A 19,871-nucleotide genomic window follows, 5' to 3' on the forward strand; every position below is an offset into this window, starting at 1 on the left:
TAGTCTGTAATTTATTAATACTATCTGCTCTCTCTCTACCTGTACTCTTCTCTAATTTATTTCATCAGGGAGATATATAATGTAGACTAAAGGGGAGCTAACAGGTAACCTGAAACTTACATATTTCTACGGCATGCAAGGTCCACCATTCCTCAGACTTGAGTTTCTGTGATTCAAGTTTGCTCTTGAATCCAAAGCAGGAATGTTTTAGTGGTTGAACCACTGGAGTCTCTGTGAATAACAACAAATACGGCCGGGCGCGGTGGCTCACGCTTGTAATCCCAGCACTTTGGGAGGCCGAGGCGGGTGGATCACGAGGTCAGGAGATCGAGACCACGGTGAAACCCCGTCTCTACTAAAAATACAAAAAATTAGCCGGGCGTGGTGGCAGGCGCCTGTAGTCCCAGCTACGCGGAGAGGCTGAGGCAGGAGAATGGCGTGAACCCGGGAGGCGCAGCTTGCAGTGAGCCGAGATTGCGCCACTGCACTCCAGCCTGGGCGACAGAGTGAGACTCCGTCTCAAAAAAAATAAAATAAAATAAAATAAAATAACATTCCTGAATCAAGCCTGAGCAACATAGCAAAATCCTGTCTCTACAAAAAAATAAATATAAATTCGCCTGGCATAGTGGCATGCACCTGTAGTCCCAGCGACTTAGGAGGCTGAGGCAGGAGGATCACTTGAGCCCAGGTCAAGCCTGCAGTGAACTGTGATCATGCCACTGTACTCCAGCCTGGGTGACAGAGTAAGATCCTATCTTAAAAAAAAAAAATTCCTGGATCAAACAAAGTGTTATCTACACATTATATTATCTAAGGAAAAATATTGGTAGAAAATAAGGCACGCATAATAGCCTTGCCTTTCAATTTTCTTTGGGCATCTGATTGCATTTTATCCTTAAGAGCCCAGAAACCCAGATTCTTAGTTAAGTTCAAACAAAGCCAAAAGACAAAGTATGGCTGGCACCCCTTTCACGGAGCTTCCCTACATTTGAAAATGATTTGGAGAGTTCTGAAAATTTCCTCAACATTTTATAAACCTAAGGTAGCCAGCCTTCCTCTTGGACAAAACTCATATGGTATCTGTGTTTGCTTGGTTGTGAGAATACACAGGATATTCCCAGGGGAAAAAAACCAAGAAGAGTCTAAACGTGTAGGTCAAGAAAGAGGCAGAGATGAAAAAGAAATACAGGAATAAAAGGGAATTTGTTAGTGTTGAAGAGATGAATATTGAAAAAGAAAGTGAGAAAGAGGGATGAAGGAATGATTCAAATATGGAAGATAGGGAGGCTGAGGCAGGATAATCGCTTGAACTCAGGAGGCAGAGGTTGCAGTGAGCCAAGATCGCATCATTGCACTCCAACCTGGATGACAGGAGCAAAACTCTGCTTAAAAAAAAAAAAAAAGAAGAAGAAGAAGATAGCCAGAGAGAGAGAGAAACAGCATCTATAATGTGCATTAAAACATACCAAGGAGGAGATGGAACTTTTCGGTAAGAAGGAACCCAAGGAGAAAAGGGGAGCTGGGACCAGATCGTGAGAGGAGGGAAAATAGGCTGATGGAAGAAAGGCAATACATGAGCTGGAGCCAACACTTTCAGGGAGCAGCAAGAGCTCTCACCAGTGTAGTCATAACATTTGGAATGAGGGTGTGAGCAACTGCAAATTCCCATCTCCCTTCTCATTCCAGCCTCATTGTAACACACATTCTACGCCTAGCCTGGCTTTCTTGCTCTCCCTCATCTCATTGTTTCAGAGGAGGCCAAATCTGAAGTCCTTTCCAGGGAGTGGCTCTGTTCATCTTATTCACCAGCCAAAGTAGGAACAGCGTAAGAGGAGAGAGAAACATTCAGCAGCCAAAGGACTCGGTGGAAAGAGCAGAACACTATAGACAGTGAGTTATTTGATTACCTAAAACCCTAAAGAGACAGAGGGAATGTGTGTATGTCTGTGTGTGTGTGAAAGGGCTGGAGAGGGGCAATGGGGAATGTCACTGAACTTAGACTTGAGCAGATCTCCCAAATAACCATAGAATTCCAATGAAGGAGACGCCAAGATGAGCAGATGATATGAAAAAGACATGCATATGAGAAAGAAAGATTCCACATCAGAGGTGAAAGAGGCCAAAGGGTAGGGCCAAGTACGGACCATGTGGAATGTAAAATTTCCTCTGACTTGGTAGAAGAGAATAATAAAAGCAAGAATAATGGTAAGTGACCAAAGAATAGATTTGAGGGAGAAATGAATGTTGGGTGAAAGGTACGAAAAGAGAGAAAGGGTTTGAGTCATAAGGGAAAATGAAGAAAGTTCTGGGAAGACAAAGAGACAGGGACCTCAGAGGCATCTTTCCCTGGCACTGAAATGCTGATGTGCCTCTGAGCATCACATTCTCTGCTATGCCCACCACCCCTATAGATATGTCGCTCTTGGGACCCAAGGTGCTGCTGTTTCTTGCTGCATTCATCATCACCTCTGGTGAGTCCTTTATTCTTTGCTCCCTAAACCCTCAGCTCCTCAGCTATATATGTGTGTGGCAGGAGATGGGATGGAATGAGGTTGAAGACAAGCAGTAGAGATGCTTGTTATTGAGCTCTGGAATTCCTATTAGAAGAAAAGAACAGATTTTGTGTTAAGGAGAAAAGGTCAGGAATGTGACTAGACTTCAGACTAGGGGAAAGACCTCCCGAGAATTATGAAATTAAGGTGCAACTAAGATACACACAAATGCATATTAACCACCCAAAGAGGGTCACATATGAGTAAACAAATTGCAAAGCAAAAAAGAAGCTGACATACAAATGCATACACAAATATAGAGGGACTACCTAGAAAGAAACTGGACCTGGGCTGGGCATGGTGGGCTCACACCTATACTCCTAGCACTTTGGGAGACTGAGTGGGGAGGATCACTGAGACCAACCTGGGCAACATGGTGAGACGAGTTAACCTCATCTCCACTAAAAAAAGAAAAAAGAAACTGGACCAAATGTAAATCTTGAAGAAGAACAGTGGGAATATATACACTATTACCATCATATATGTAGGTATATTCACATGCACGCAAAAAATATATGCCATACTGACACACAAGAGAAAAGTGATCCTCACAGATTTCCCAGAATCTGGCTAGAAGATTGGCCACAGAAAGTGAACTTTAGGCTGTAAAGATGTCCTACTCTATTTTTTTTCCTCTGTCTTCCGATACAGATTGAGAAAAATAATTCTTCTGTCTTGTTCACTAGCGTAGCTAGTGGGGAAGCTGTGGGGCTAGAAGGGCAGGAAACACTAGAAGGGCTGCCAGGCCTCTCAGTGGAGCTGGACTTCATTCCTGGCCAGGAATGAGGGTAAGAGGGCAGCAGGGCTTTGTTCTCAGGAACTTGCCTTTTTTTTTTTTTTTAACCAAACAAATGCACAGCAGTGAAGGAACTTGTCTTTCTGAAGTGTTTCTATTCCTATTGGTTTTGTTCATCGCACTAATGGTCTCAGTAATTTTATATTGAGCTATTTAGGAATAAGTCACAAAGATAAAGTGTAACCATTTCTCCATGACTTTCTGATTTGTCTCATAAAAGGGTTATGAGGTATAGAGCTGCAGTCACTCACATCTCTTTTCTTTTCCTTTGCTATAGACTGGATACCCCTGGGGGTCAATAGTCAACGAGGAGGTAGGTGAACCCTTGGACAGGGGCTCTGTTGGGGTTCTTATCAGGAGAATTTAGATGAACAGAGTTAAAAAATCCCTCCTGCTTATCTATGGCTGCCAAAAAAAAAAAAAAAAAGAATATCTCCTACAACAGAGAGATGCATTGCCAAAGTGTGAGAAATAGGATCAACCTCACCAGTTTCCACAATCCTATTATCCCATTCATAAAAGCTTCTTGTGTGTGTGTGTTTAAACTACTGAAACACCTTCCCAAGACCTCCTCTATGCCCATTTCTGTTTTTATTTTTCTTTACACATCTCCTATCTTACTCAGAAAATGCTCACCAGTCCTTACAAAAAGCATTCCTTAATTCATGTAATTGTGGAAAAATGAAAGACAGGATAAGAAGTCATCTTATACCCATAATCCCAGCACTTTGGGAGGCTGAGGCAGGAGGATCGCTTGAGCCCAGGAGTTTGAGACCAAACTGGGCAACACAGGGAGACCTCATATCTAGAAAAAAAAAAAAATTAGCCTGGCATGGTGGCACATGCCTGTGGTTCTAGCTACTCAGGAGGCTGAGGCATGAGAATTGCTTGAACCCAGGAGGCTGAGGTTGCAGTGAGCCATGATTATGCCATTGCACTCCAGCCTGGGCAACAGAGTGGGACTGACTAAAAAAAAAAAAATTAGAAAAAAAGGAGTCATGTCAGTACTAGGTGAAATTGTGGCACAACTGGGCAAAACCCAAAAGGTATTTTTTGGTTTTTCTGCTTTTTAGGTATTTTTTGCTCACACCATTCTCCATAACAAAAATCCCAAAAGTTATGACTCCTAAAGGACCACTTCCTTCAACTTCATGAAGACAACTCCATTCTGCCTCAAGGCATTCAACATAATTATAATTTATCTCTTCATTTTTCCCATCCCAGGAGAGTTAGAGGACAGAGCGCTCCAGTATGCAACCTATTAATGGGATCATGAAATCAATTTAGTGGGTCACAACTCGTATTAGTTTTTAAAATGAATTAAGATAGACCAAAACAAATATACCAGGATGCATTGCATATGTTTTGCAAGAGTAAAGTATTATTTCATACAACTTTAATAAAACTTCTCTTAGTTTTCCATATGTATATACCAGGGTACAGTATAATATATTTTCCTTGCAGTGGGTCCTGGTACAAAAGATAAAAATACAAAAATTTTTTTTTTCTGTTGTTGGTAAAAATATCTGAAACCCCCAGTTTCTGAATCTAAATCTGAATCTAGGAAAGAAAGGGCAGGAATGTGACTAGACTTCAGACTAGGGGAAAGGCCTCCCGAGCTTTCAGTACCAGCAAAACTGAAAATCGGAATTCATTTTTCTGGGCTGATTAGGAACCAGTCCTGTGTTATGACTTTAGATGCTTTTCTCGCAGACATATCATAAGGTATGATGAATTGTCTTGCCTGGTGTGGTGGCTCATGCCTATAATACCAAGCACTTTGGGAGGCTGAGGTGGGAGGATCACTTGAGGCCATGAGTTTGAGATCAGCCTGTGCAACATAGCGAGACCCTTTTTTTTTTTTTTTGAGACAGAGTTTCACTCTTGTTACCCAGGCTGTAGTACAATTGCGCGATCTCGGCTCACTGCAACCTCCGTCTCCCAGGTACAAGTGATTCTCCTGTCTCAGCCTCCTAAGTAGCTTGGATTATAGGCATGCACCACCACAACTGGCTAGTTTTTTTTATTTAGTAGGGACAGGGTTTCACCATGTTAGTCAGGCTGGTCGCAAACTCCTGACCTCAGGTGATCTGCAGGCCTCGGCCTCCCAAAGTGCCGGGATTACAGGTGTGAGCCGCTGCTTCCAGCCTGAGACCCTGTCTCTTAAAAAAAAAACAAAAACAAAAAAAAACAGGTGTGGTGGTTTGCAGGTTGTCCTAGCTACTCAGAAGGCTGAGGTGAAAGGATCGCTTGAGCTTGCGAGTTCGAGGCTGCAAATGAGCTATGATGGCACCACCGTACTGCAGCCTGGGCAACAGAGTGAGATTCTCTCTCAAAAAAAGAAAAGGAAAAGAAAATATGTTAATTTTTTTTTTCAGAGAGAACTTCATGAATACTAGATATTTATATGGTGATAGCTCTTGGAACAGTTGGTTAAACTGAGGTATATGCAGAAAAGCAGTACTCTGCCCTGAAATCCCAGAGTCCCAGAGACAGCTAGGATACATTCTCAAGCCCTCTGTTCTCCCATTGCTTTGCTCCTGTGTCTGTGAGTGGCTGGACTGGAATGTAGCTAGGCCTCTGGAGAAAGGGAACCAGGAAGGATTGGGCTACACCAGGGAGAGGCTCCACTCCTCTCCTGCAGTCTCTGGAATGATTAAGGTTAGTGGTTTTTCAAATATCCTGTGGAATTGGAACAGACTTGGATTCCTTTTATTAAAGATTGTTCTTCCAATCCATGACGTCCTACTTAAAAAAAAAAAAAAAGTGTTCTGAAAGAAGAAAGCCCATAACGAGTGTGAAAGGTTAAGAGGCTTTTTGGTCAAGGATGATGAATTTTTTTTTTTTTTTTTTGGCAGAGTCTCTATCTGTCCCAGACTGGAGTGCAGTGGCAAGATCTCAGCTCACTGCAACCTCCACCTCTTGAGTTCAATTCATTCTCCTGCCTCAGCCTCCTGAGTAATTGGGACTACAGGCATGCACCACCATGCCCAGCTAATTTTTGTATTTTTAGTAGAGATAGGGTTTCACCATGTTGGCCAGACTGGTCTCAAACTCCTGACCTCAAGTGATTCGCATGCCTTGGCCTCCCAAAATGCTGGGATTACAGGCATGAACCATGAAGCTCAGCCAAACCTGATGAATTTCTATCTGGAACTTAGAAAAAAGGATGAGGTAAGCAAGAGAAATTCCTATGAAATGCTTTATTTGTATTTCACCTTTTTTATAATTATCCATAACTCTGATATGCTTTATAAAAATATTTGTTCCCATCAGATTTACATCTGACATTTATTAATAGAATCTGAAGTTAAAAAAAGAAGCCAGGCCGGGCATGGTGGCTCATGCCTGTAATCCCAGCACTTTGGGAGGCCAAGGTGGTTGGATTACCTGAGGTCAGGAGCTCAAGACCAGCCTGGCCAACATGGTGAAGCCCTGTCTCTACTAAAAATACAAAAACTAGTTGGGCATGGTGGCACACGCCCGTAGTCCCAGCTACTCAGGAGCCTCAGGCAGGAGAATCACTTGAACCTGGGAGGCAGAGGTTGCAGTGAGCAGAGATCATGCCACCACTGCACTACAGCCTGGGTGATAGGGCAAGACTCTGTCTCAAAAAAAAAAAAAAAAAAAAAAAAAAGTCAAAGCAAATATGTGAATTTGCTGACCCCTAGTGGGTAGAATGAACTATGAATATAAACTATTTACATTGAAGGGTAATTGCTGATGGAATGTTTGCTTAATATTTATTTTATTGTTATTACTATTATTTTATTATTATTTTTTGAGATAGGGTTTCTCTCTTACCACCCAGGCTGGAGTGCAATGGTGCGATCTCAGCTCACTGCCACCTCTGCCTCCTAGGTTCAAGCGATTCTCATGCCTCAGCCTCCGGAGTAGCGGGGATTACAGGCGTGCACCACCACGCCAGGCTAATTTTTGTATTTTTAGTAGAGACGGGGTTTCACCATGTTGGCCAGGCTGGTCTTGAACTCCTGACCTCAGGTGATCTGCCCGCCTGGGCCTCCCAGAGTGCTAGGATTACAGCTGTGAGCCACTGCACCTGGCCTGTTTGCTAAATACTTAAATGTTGTTTGCTAAGAGAGTAAATTTCAGGTGCTCTTATTATACACATACGAAAAAGGAAACTAATGAGTATATGGATATGTTAATTTGCTTGACTGTAGTAACCATTTCACTTTATACACATCTATCAAAATGTCATGGTGGATACTGTAAACACACAATATAATTTATATGTAAATTAAAAAATAAAAGTAAATGCTAATGCTGTTTTGTTATTTTGCTTTTTAGAGACCATTGGTTTTAGGAAGTGCTATTATTTACAGTTTCAGAAATAGTTTTCTCAGTTTATCCTAATAGATTCCACCTTAACACGTGGACCATTTTTATTTCTTTTCCTCCTGCCTTTACTTTCCAATAATCAAATGCAAACCATTCTCTACTTACATTGACACCTTCCCTCCCCATTTTCACCTCATTTCTCAATGAGCATCACAAAACCATCAACATGGCGGGGCGTGGTAACTTACGCCTGTAATCGTAGCACTTTGGGAGGCTAAGGCGGGTGGATCACGAGGTCAGGATTTTGAGACCAGCCTGGCCAACATGGTGAAACCCCATCTCTACTAAAAATACAAAAATTAGCTGGGTGTGGTGGCGGGCACCTGTAATCCCAGCTACTCTGGAGGCTGAGGCAGAGATTGCTTGAACCCGGGAGGCGGAGGTTGCAGTGAGCAGAGACTGGCCCCTCACTTCAGCCTGGGTGACAGAGCGAGACTCTTTAAAAAAAAAATCAATACTACCTTTTATGAACACTCATAAGTGTATCAGCAAATTCATACCCAATTATATCAGAATTATGGGCCGGGCACGGTGGCTCACGCCTGTAATCCCAGCACTTTGGGAGGCCGAGGCGGGTGGATCACGAGGTCAGGAGATCGAGACCAAGATGAAACCCCGTCTCTACTAAAAATACAAAAAATTAGCCGGGCGTGGTGGCGGGCGCCTGTAGTCCCAGCTACTCGGGAGGCTGAGGCAGGAGAATGGCGTGAACCCGGGAGGCGGAGCTTGCAGTGAGCCGAGATTGCGCCACTGCACTCCAGCCTGGGCGACAGAGCGAGACTCCGTCTCAAAAAGAAAAAGAATTATGAATGTCAAAATCACAATGCCTTTGGTATAGCCGATTTCATTTTAAGTAAGTATTGCAAAGAAGTCATCAATCGTTTGTCATTATTGTAAGCAATCAAGGAAAAACATTTGTGGGATACTCAACTCCGCTGGGCACTATGCTTCACAATTTAACTTACTGGAAGTGCAAGGGTGGCAGGGAGACAGAGAATCTCAGAAATTGTTTTCTAATTTTCTTTTCAGACGATGTGACTCAAGCGACTCCAGAAACATTCACAGAAGATCCTAGTAAGCTACACTTTTTTTTTTTTTTTTTTTGAGACGGAGTCTCTTCTCTCTGTCGCCCAGGCTGGAGTGCAGTGGCGCAATCTCGGCTCACTGCAAGCTGCGCCTCCCGGGTTCACGCCATTCTCCTGCCTCAGCCTCTCCGAGTAGCTGGCACTACAGGCGCCCGCCACCACGCCCGGCTAATTTTTTGGTATTTTTAGTAGAGACGGGATTTCATCTCGATCTCCTGACCTCGTGATCCGCCCGCCTCGGCCTCCCAAAGTGCTGGGATTACAAGCGTGAGCCACCGCACCCGGCCAAGCTACACTTTTTTTGTTTATTTGCTGTTTTATTGGGGATAGATATATTGAGGGTCATGTCTATATAAAGAAAAATAAAGACTTCAGAAGGGTTGGTGGGTGCTCTGAGCTCATGCAGAGCTCTGTTGTCACCTTAGATGCCAGCATCTCTGTACGCATGCCCAGTCTTATTCTCTCTTCCATTTCTTTCTGTGATAGTCCCTCACCTGCCCGAGTCCACATGCTTTCACTTCAGCCTTTCTTGCCTCCTTTGAGATCATCGTCCCTTTATCCTGCTTTCCTTAGCTACTTTTCCTGACTGCATTTTTTCATTCCTTGTTATGTGTCTTTGCAGATCTGGTGAATGATCCCGCTACAGATGAAACAGGTAAGTTTTACCGTAGTTAAAAAAAAAAAAAATGGCATGGTTCTTGTTAATATTCACAATATTTATTCCAGCTCTTGAATTCATTCTGTGCTTTTATATTTGCTTTTGTTTTTTGTTATTGTTGTTTGTTTTTGAGAGGGAGTCTCACTCTGTTGCCCAGGCTGGAGTGCAGTGGCACAGTTTTGGTTCATGGCAACCCCCACTTCCTGGGTTCAAGGGTTCAAGTGGTTCTCCTGCCTTGGCCTCCTGAGTAGCTGAGATTATAGGCACCCGCCACCATGCCTGACTAATTTTTGTAGTTTTAGTAGAGACGGGATTTCACCATGTTGGCCGAGCTGGTCTTGAACTCCTGGCCTCAGCCTCCCAAACTGCTGGGATTATAGGCATGAGCCACCGCGTCTGGCCTGCTTTTATCTTTGGATACTGAGGTTGTGAGAGTGTTGTTCAGTGACAGTGCTAATTTTTTTTTGTTTTTTTGTTTTTTGTTTTTTGTTTTTTCTTTTGAGACAGAGTCTAGCTCTGTAGCCTAGGCTAGAGTGCAGCGGCACAACCTCAGCTCACAGCAACCTCTGCCTCCAGCATTCAGGTGATTCTCCTGCCTCAGCCTCCTGAGTAGCTGGGATTACAGGTTCCTGCCACCACGCTAATTTCTGTATTTTTAGTAGAGATGGGGTTTCACTATATTGGCTAGGCTGGTCTTGAACTCCTGACCTCAAGTGATCCACCTGCCTCAGCCTCCCAAAATTCTGAGATTACAGATGCGAGCCACTGCGCCCCACCCAGGACTAATATTCTTTTTTTTTTTTTTTTTTTTTTGAGACGGAGTCTCGCTCTGCCGCCCAGGCTGGAGTGCAGTGGCGCGATCTCGGCTCACTGCAAGCTCCGCCTCCCGGGTTCACGCCATTCTCCTGCCTCAGCCTCTCCGAGTAGCTGGGACTACAGGCGCCCGCCACCACGCCCGGCTAATTTTTTTGTATTTTTAGTAGAGACGGGGTTTCACCGTGGTCTCGATCTCCTGACCTCGTGATCCACCCGCCTCAGCCTCCCAAAGTGCTGGGATTACAGGCGTGAGCCACCGCGCCCGGCTAATTTTTTGTATTTTTTTAGTAGAGACGGAGTTTCACCGTGGTCTCGATCTCCTGACCTCGTGATCCGCCCGCCTCGGCCTCCCAAAGTGCTGGGATTACAAGCGTGAGCCACCGCGCCCGGCCCAGGACTAATATTCTTAAAAAAAAATTTATAAAAATTTCAATTAATTCTATTCCCTTATACATAAAACACAAAGCCAGAATAGTCTTCCACCTGCCACGGTATCTCCATTCTCCCTTTTCTTACTCTGCCTTGTGTTTGCAATTTGAAGCCCTCCTCATACCTGCTGTTTTGTGCCTTTTCAGTTTTGGCTGATATTGCACCTTCCACAGATGACTTGGGTGAGTTCAGATCTGGGACCCCCGGGTCATCAGGGTCATTCTAGGCTTTCCCCAGAGCCCATTCTGATAGTGTGCAGCTGCGGAAGGATCCTAAATAGACAGGATGACAGTTTTTGGAGCACATATTTCCAGTAGTTCAATTCAAATTAATGACATTGTTGAACTCCTAACAAACAGGAACTGTGCTAATCTTTCTCTCAAAGTTTCAAGACTTGATGGGTAAAGGCAAGATAAAAGTATAAACATGTTTTAGAGGATAAAGGGTAGAAGAAGCAATGCTTCGACTGAATTTTTTTTTTTTTTTTTTGAGACGGAGTCTTACTCTTGTTGTCCAGGCTGCAGTGCAATGGCGCGATCTCGGCTCACTGCCTCTGCCTCCTGGGTTCAAGCGATTTTCCTGCCTCAGCCTCCCAAGTAGCTGGAATTATAGGCAGCTACCACCATGCCTGGCTAATTTTTTGTAGTTTTAGTAGAGATGGGGTTTCGCCATATTGGCCAGGCAGGTCTTGAACTCTTGACCTCAGGTGATCCACCTGCCTCGGCCTCCCAAAGTGCTGGGATTATAGGTGGCTAGATTATTTTTTAACAAGTCATTATTGAAAACTTGCTACTAGGTGCCAAGGATATAAAAGCGAACAAAACTGATTTTCTTCTACTAGACATATTTTGTGTAATATACAAGATAGACAAATAAACAGATAACTTTATTCAGTTTCACAAAATTCGATAATCAGGATAAGCAAGAGAAGCTATGGAAGACACAGAAAGAGTTCTTGACTAGGTTCACTGCTGGGGGTGAGAAAAGGTTTTTTCTGGAGGGCACATTTAACTAAGCTGCTTCCTGAAAGACAAGTAGAAGTCAAGTTAATAGAAGAGGGAAGAGCTTTCAGGTGAGGAAAACAACATAAATCAAAAGGTGTAGGGTGGACACGAAAACCAACCAGAGAGACATTTATGCAAGGTAAGATTATAATTAGATTTGTGCATTGGAAGGATCACACCCCACCTCCAAACCCCCTACTGTACTCCCAGGGCAGTGTGGAAAACTGATTTGACCATGATCGATCACCTGGAACCGGGAAAACCAGCAGGGCCACTGTTGCAGTGTTCCCAGTAAAAGATGCTGCCCTGAATCAAGGTAGAGATAGTGAGAATTAAATGTGCGCTATAAGGGAGAGGGGATTGTTGAGATGACATCCAGTGTTCTTTTTACTTTTTTCTTTTCTTTCTTTTTTTTTTGACAGGGAGTCTTGGTCTTGTTGCCCAGGCTGGAGTGCAATAGCGCAATCTTGGCTTACTGCAACCTCTGCCTCCCGGGTTCAAGCAATTCTCCTGCTTCAGCCTCCCAAGTAGCTGGGAGGCGCCCACCACCAAGCCTGGCTAATTTTTTTTTTTTTAATTTTTAGTGGAGATGGGGTTTCAACATGTTGGCCAGGCTGGTCTTGAGCTCCTGACCTCAGGTGATCCAACCACCTTGGCCTCCCAAAGTGCTGGTATTACAGGAATGAGCCACCACGCCCAGCCATGACATCCAGTTTTCTAGATGTGGCTATTGGGTGCATGGTGGTCTCATTCACTGAATAACAACTAGAATTAGTGAAGGGAAAAATAATTAAGTCAGTTGGAGATACATTGAATGTGAAAGATCTTCGAAATATCCAAGAACTCTTCCATAAAAAGGTAGTTGGATTTGTAGGTCTGGAGTTTAGGAGAGAGATGAGGTTGGAAATACAGGTTTGGGAATTATCAGCATATAGACCTGCCTAGAAACCATGGGATAGATGAGATCTCATAACACAGGTCCTAGTATTCTATTTGCAACACTTCCAGTGACATTTTCCCTGGTAACTCCCCTGACTAGTCTATTCATCTAACTCCTTGACTTGTTCTTCATTCTGTGAATAAGGCCCATGTTAAATTTGCCCCTAGGTTAGGATGCCCCTCATTATTCTTTTTTTTATTTTTGTTTTTTTTTGAGACAGAGTCTCCCTCTGTCACCTAGGCTGGAGTGCAATGGTACGATCTTGGCTCACTGCAGCCTCTGCCTCCCAGGTTCAAGTGTTTCGCCTGCCTCAGCCTCCTGAGTAGCTGGGATTACAGGTGCACATCACTACACCCGACTAAGTTTTGTATTTTTAGTAGACAGTGGGTTTCACCATGTTGGCCAGGCTGGTCTCAAACTCCTGACCTCAAATAATCTACCTGCCTTGGCCTCCCAAAGTGCTGGGATTACAGGTGTGAGCCATTGTGCTCAGCCAACCCTCATTATTCTTTACCCAATAGCTTCTATCAAAACAATTTACGATGATCTACAGAAAATAAATTTTCCCTTATAAGGAAGAGCTTGTACAGGATAATAACCTTTTCTCTACTTAGCTCTAGGAAGAAGCTCCTCTGGGCATATAACTCTTTGCCTTGTGTTCCTACTAAATTTGCTTCTTGTCAACAATACAGAGATACTCACAATACAATGAATTTCTCAACTCTATAGAAAGGAAAGGAGAAAGGAAAAAAATCCCATCCTACCTCCTAATCTCTTCAATTTTGTGGAGCAAATCAGCTCAATAAGGGTTTTCTTTTAGAAGTTGCTAAGAGTTATTAATTCATTTGCTCCCTATTTATGGGCACTCCAAGCAGGTCCTAAGTGAGGCAGCGTGGCAGTTACAGAAGTAGTAACTTCTAGAATTGGTAATAATGGAATAAAATTTCTGCCTTTCAGCCTCCCTCAGTGAAAAAAATACCACTGCAGGTATGATTGTTGCTTGCATGTCTTCTTCTTAAGCCTTTTTTCTTCCTGTGGATTCCTTACCTCCTTGTTCTTTGGAGGGTACTTGGCACATCTTCTAGTTTACTTCCAATTATTTCTCAAAGAGTATTAGTGTTCTTCACTCCCTTACTCTTTTTTTAAAAAAATGAGCACCTGTCATAAAAGTCATGGGGAAAGAATGGAACGAATGTTGCATGGTCCCCAGATAGCCCTCTCCCTAAAGTACCCTTGCACGTTACGTGGTGGTTAGTGGATTGGGAAGTGAAATCAGTTTAACTTCAAGGACTCCATATTACCACAGAGGTCATGGTTAAAATTGCATTTCCTAATGTATTAATAATTCTGATATATAGCTAGGGTTGAAAACTACTGGAACAGAGAAATAGCAACCTGCCTAAGAAATATTATTTTTTCAGAATGGGATTATCAGCATTTCTATTTTATTTTACTACTTTATTTTATTGTATTTTATTTTATTTTTCTGAGATGGAGTCTTACTCTGTCACCCAGGCTGGAGTGCAGTGGCATGATCTTGGCTCACTGCAACCTCCGCCTCCCAGGTTCAAACGATTCTCCCGCCTCAGCCTCCTGAGTAGCTGAGATTACAGGCACCTGCCACCACTCCTGGCTAATTTTTGTATTTTTAGTAGAGACAGGGTTTTACCTTGTTGGCCAGGCTGGTCTCGAACTCCTGACTTCAGGTGATCTGCCCGCCTCGTCCCCACAAAGTGCCGGAATTATAGGCATGAGCCACTGTGCCCAGCCTATTTTATATTTCATAATGGATAATCCTAGAAAGACTTTATTCCTAGAAGTGCTCTCAGAGATTATTTTATCCACTTCTACTTCCAAGTTGGGAAGCGCCAAAACTTCATTTAGTCAATTCCCTCTTGCTGTGTTTTTGGTGGACAGAAAGGATATAGCCCAATTTATAATGATTCTCTGCAGCGATTACTCTATTTTTTTCCTACTCTATCTATCCTTCTCAATTCCTTCAATCCTTCGTTTATGCTGCTTCTATTCGGACCTCCTTATTTTTTGTGTTGGGCTTCTTCAGAGTGCTGGGATGAGAAATTTACTTGCACAAGGCTCTACTCTGTGCATCGGCCGGTTAAACAATGCATTCATCAGGTATGCTTCACCAGGTAAGGGATCCCAGAATGCCCAAAAAGCATCTTCATGGTAGTGTTTTTGTGTTGGTAACTATTTAATGAGCACCCACTATGGAATTGCAAACTTTGACGGGGCCAAAGTTTTTAGCACAACGCTCCTAGCTATTTCTGAATGTATCAACTAGAACCTGGAGTCTGGGCTGAGGTGTACAAAGAACAGGCGGAGTAATAGAACTTAGAAGGGAAATGAAGGTGAGGGCTGGAGGAAGAAGGGTCATGAGGCAAACACTGGCATGCTCAGTTTATTACCTGATAGAAGAAAATGGCCCAGCTCTAAGGTAGAAAATAGTGGGGAGGAATATTAAGCCTGACTCTAGGTAGAGTGTGCAAAGTGTCACTAAGAAGGATAATTAAAACAATGGCCTTTGCAACAACTTGGATGGAGCTGGAGGCCATTATTCTAAATGAAGTAACTAAACAATGAAAAACCAAATATTGTATGTTCTCGCTTATAAGTGGGAGGTAAGCTATGAGGAGGCAAAAACATAAGAATGATACAATGGGCCGGGCGCGGTGGCTCACGCCTGTAATCCCAGCACTTTGGGAGGCTGAGGCGGGCGGATCACCTGAGGTCAGGAGTTCAAGACCAGCCTCAACATGGAGAAACCTCGTCTGTACTAAAAATACAAAATTAGCCAGGTGTGGTGGTGCATGCCTGTAATCCCAGCTACTGGGAAGGCTGAGGCAGGAGAATTGCTTGAACCCGGGAGGCGGAGGTTGCAGTGAGCCGAGATCGCGCCATTGCACTCCAGCCTGGGCAACAAGAGCGAAACTCCGTCTCAAAAAAAAAAAAAAAAAAGAATGATATAATGGACTTTGGGGACTCAGGGGAAAGGGTGGGAGAGAAATGAGGGATAAAGGCTACACACTGGGTACAGTGTACACCGCTTGGGTGACGGGTGCACCAAAATCTCAGAAATCACCACTAAAGAACTTATCCATGTAACCAAAAACCACCTGTACACCAAAAACTACTGAAATAAAATTTAAAAAATAGAAGAGTAATTACTACCATTCCCTCCCCTATTTTCCAGTGGGGGGCAAAAGTCTGAAATACTTAAGGAAATCCAGCTGGGGAAGAGCAGATAGGGAAAGTGGGGAATATGAGAGTTGAAGAGGCATCCTAGACCCAGGTTAGTTCTCTTCTCAAGGCTTTCTTCCATCTCCTTCCTTGCCTATGACATTGGGACGTCTGCAGTTTACGACGTATGTACATCGTCAACAAGGAGATCTGCTCTCGTCTTGTCTGTAAGGAACACGAAGCTATGAAAGGTAAGATGATGTCTGGATGTTTAATGGAGAGAAGCAGTTATGAGAGGGGTAAATAGGGACATGATATTACCGTATCCAAAGTCTGGTATTGGAGGAGGGCTTTAGGCTACCCCTTTAGATTCCATCAGCTCCTGCTGGAAGTTATCTCAAATAAACATATCTACATAAAGCAGTATGCTTGATATACAAACATAACCCTAAGAAAAGTACCCCTAGATCCCTGTCCTACTAGATTGTAACCCCACAGTGCCTCCTATTTAGAGAGCTTTCTGACACTCTGGCTATTTTAAAGATCATTCACTGGGGTTTTAGGGAAAATTTCAAGTCAGCCATTACAGATGATAGACTCTGCTAGTCCGCAGCCATGTTCATAACTAAAAATAAAACATACACACGCACATGCACTAATTTGGAGACAGTAAGGTTTGGATAGGGCCTATAAATAAAAAATAGATGGGACATTTAGAAATCAGCTACTTTATAAATAGTTCGCCAATTCCAGGAACAATGTACATTTCTTACTGTGACATTTCAGGTAGAAGAAGGTAGAAAAATGTTATAGGGTCAATTACGAGGGCCCAAAATGTGTGATTATAGACCATACATGGTGGAAACAAAGATACTCTCACCTTCCCCATGGCCAGCCCCGAACGATGGCTGTGGTTGTGAAAATACCGCAGACAAAGCCATTTCTGACTCAGCAGCCTGCTTTGTGCTGAGTTCCTGAGTAAGAGCTGTAGTTAACTTCACAGAAGGAAACTTGCCGTGTGCCCCCATTGGCTTTGTGCAAGCCACCTGCAAGGGAAGCACCTTGAGATTGAGGATGAGTATTTGGGACTCTAGGCACTTTCAAGTATCTCAAGGGACTTACTAAATTTAGCTGTTTGCCCATAGTAAGCATGTAAATGTATACTGAATGATTGGACCTCATTTTTCTATTTAATAGATCCATGATTAGAAGAATTGGCAGCTGGATATATAAAGGAAACTAACATTTACTGGTCACCTGTGCTAGGTACTTTGCATACATGATTTCATTTTAATACTCAGAAATATACTGTTGAGGTAGGTATTTTAATTCTCATTTTACAGAAAGGGATAGTGAGGTTTACAAAATTTAAGAAACTTTCTAGGAAATGGCAAATAACTAAAGTAAGTGGCAGAACTGGTTAAAACCCAGATCTTTTATCTCCAACCTTTTCACTACACCACACTGAAAAGTCTTCTCTATCCCTTAAAACAAGAGCCTTTGTTATCTCCCTGCATTCTCTTCCCATGATGTTCTGCTTCTCTTCTAGATGAACTTTGCCGTCAGATGGCTGGTCTGCCCCCTAGGAGACTCCGTCGCTCCAATTACTTCCGACTTCCTCCCTGTGAAAATGTGGATTTGCAGAGACCCAATGGTCTGTGATCATTGAAAAAGAGGAAAGAAGAAAAAATATATGGGTGAGAGGAAGGAGGATCTCCTTCTTCTCCAACCGTTGACAGCTAACCCTTAGACAGTATTTCTTAAACCAATCCTTTTGCAATGTCCAGCTTTTTCCCCTACTCTCTAATTTTTCACCCAAACTGATAACATTTATCTCATTTTTTAGCACTTAAAATACAAAGTCTATATTATTGCATAATTTTGCTGCTTCTCAATATCATAGACACAGTGAATAGATGATTACTATATGGCTTATATACAAACATTGTGTGTGCAATTTCAAGGGAGACTAAACTTTAGGCTAATAATCTTTACTATTGAATCTGTCTGATATAGATCTTAGGGTTGAAGAAGCTATCTTTGTCTATTTGGGCTAACCATAGAACTTCATTTATTTTCCTCACCAGAGTTTCCTAGACCAACTCCCCATCATTCACATGTTCCTCTTTACTCTTACTTTAACTATTTTGCTGGCTTGCCCGAAAATTTGCCTGGCAAGTCTTCATGGAAACTTTTGTAGTCCTGTAAGATTCTGCAACACAGTCAAGAATTATACAATCCTACTAGCAATATATAAGGACCCAAAATGTCTTCTGCTAAGCTCAGAGGCTGGGGCTAAAGCATGAGGACTATGCCAGATACAGAACTTGGACTCATAATTCCCTATCCAATTTTTCATGCAGTTGTCCAGTCGGGAAGTAAGGTTGGAAAATAAGTCTCATTTACTGATTCGTTTATGGGTAGTACTGGGGTTAACCCACCACCACAAAGCAAATTAGACAACTTAATGTGAAACCATACCATTGGTCGACGTTTCCTTGAGTTGCTACTTCGTTCTTCTTCACAACTTACCAAGTGCACGGTAGAATTATTGTGCACATGGCTTTTGGAATATCCTGACTGGGGCCTAAGAAGTGCATTCAGACTTGAATTTTAATAGGCAGACAGAAAGTTTGCCTAATAGTTAATATGAAAGAGTGAAAGAAACACAATATTCGGACAACCCACATTCTTATCCTGGCTCTAGCAGTAACCATGTAGCCTTGGATAAGTTATTTTCCTTCATTAGGTCCTGGTTTAATTTCCTCATCTTTAAAATGAGAAGGTTAAATTTATCTTAGTACTGCTGGGCGCAGTGGCTCATGCCTGTAATCCCAGCACTTTGGGAAGCTGAGGCGGGTGGATCACTTGAGGTCAGAAATTTGAGACAAGCCTGGCCAACATGGTGAAACCCCATCTCTTCTAAAAATACAAAAATTAGCTGGGCATGGTGGCATGTGCCTATAATCCCAGCTACTTAGGAGGCTGAGGCAGGAGAATCAATTGAACCTGGGAGGCGGAGGTTGCAGTGAGCCAAGATGGCGCCATTGCACTCCAGCCTGGGTGACAAAAGCAAAAGTCCATCTTAAGAAATATATATATATATTATATATATTCTTAGTTCTAAGATTTCCTTTAATTCTATGATTCTCTGGATTTAAATGCATTATTCATATTTCTTGAAGCTTAGATAGAGTCTAATTCACAGCAACCATATCTGCTTTATCCTAGGTGAGGATAGCAGTCCACAATGGAATAGAAGAAAATCCCATTATAACAAATGACAAATTATATATCATGAATCCTTCTGTCTGAATAACTCAATAACTTTCTATAAAAGCCAATGGAATTCAAATAGGAGCTAGGAGACAACAGTTTATATATGACAGTGGAGGTTGTATTCCTTTTATATTGCTGAGAAAACTAGTTAAATGATCAGATTCTTGCTGTTAAGAAACAATTTAGTTTAATGGGATCTGTACAACTGATTAAAAAGAAATGCTGCAAAAAGCCCCAAAGTTTATAATCTCTGCTCCTTACAGTCTCTAGAATTAAATGTACTCATTTAGATAGACATATTAAATGCATATTTTAGCCACTTTAGAGAAACCTCATAGGCACAGAGTTTCCAAGATTCATTTTAAGAATACCTTCATGAACTTGACCCTCCTACCCCACATTGCAACATTTCCATCAGACAGCATTTCAATCCCGGTATTATGTATATTGCAAATTAAACATTTTAAAATATTTTTTTCCAATTTATTTCTCAAAATAAAATGTCTTTTGTTCTGGTTCTTTTTCTCTTTTATGTTTACAAAAAAGGCCTGAATTTATGAACTTTTATTCCACTTTTAAAAATGTGTATCGGCCGGGCGTGGTGGCTCACACCTGTAATCCCAGCACTTTTGGAGGCTGAGGTGGGCAGATCACCTGAGGTCAGGAGTTCGAGACCACCCTGGCTAACATGGTGAAACCCCATCTCTACTAAAAATACAAAAATTAGCCAGGCGTGGTGGCGGGTGCCT

The 19,871-nt window shown here is 42.6% G+C and overlaps 1 protein-coding gene across 2 annotated transcripts; it reads left to right on the forward strand.

Annotated features, from left to right (window-relative positions):
* Positions 1–1,693: 1,693 nt before the first annotated feature.
* On the forward strand, positions 1,694–19,640 carry MFAP5 (microfibril associated protein 5). 2 transcript variants are annotated; one of them, XM_063639716.1, is made up of 11 exons: positions 1,745–1,893; positions 2,415–2,474; positions 3,629–3,664; positions 8,743–8,787; positions 9,421–9,453; positions 9,892–9,900; positions 10,848–10,883; positions 13,603–13,632; positions 14,708–14,795; positions 16,021–16,094; positions 17,393–17,652. In XM_063639716.1, the coding sequence occupies exons 2-11, from the start codon at positions 2,417–2,419 to the stop codon at positions 17,503–17,505; spliced, it is 522 nt and encodes a 173-aa protein (XP_063495786.1). In that variant the 5' UTR covers positions 1,745–1,893; positions 2,415–2,416; the 3' UTR covers positions 17,506–17,652. The 2 variants fall into 2 exon arrangements, with proteins under 2 accessions (XP_055136759.1, XP_063495786.1); XM_055280784.2 differs by lacking the exons at positions 9,892–9,900; positions 10,848–10,883; positions 13,603–13,632 and having other exon boundaries at positions 1,694–1,893; positions 17,393–19,640.
* The last annotated feature ends 231 nt before the right edge of the window (positions 19,641–19,871 follow it).

This window comes from Symphalangus syndactylus, chromosome 5 (genome assembly GCF_028878055.3).
Source record: "Symphalangus syndactylus isolate Jambi chromosome 5, NHGRI_mSymSyn1-v2.1_pri, whole genome shotgun sequence".
In the NCBI taxonomy this organism is placed as follows: domain Eukaryota; kingdom Metazoa; phylum Chordata; class Mammalia; order Primates; family Hylobatidae; genus Symphalangus; species Symphalangus syndactylus.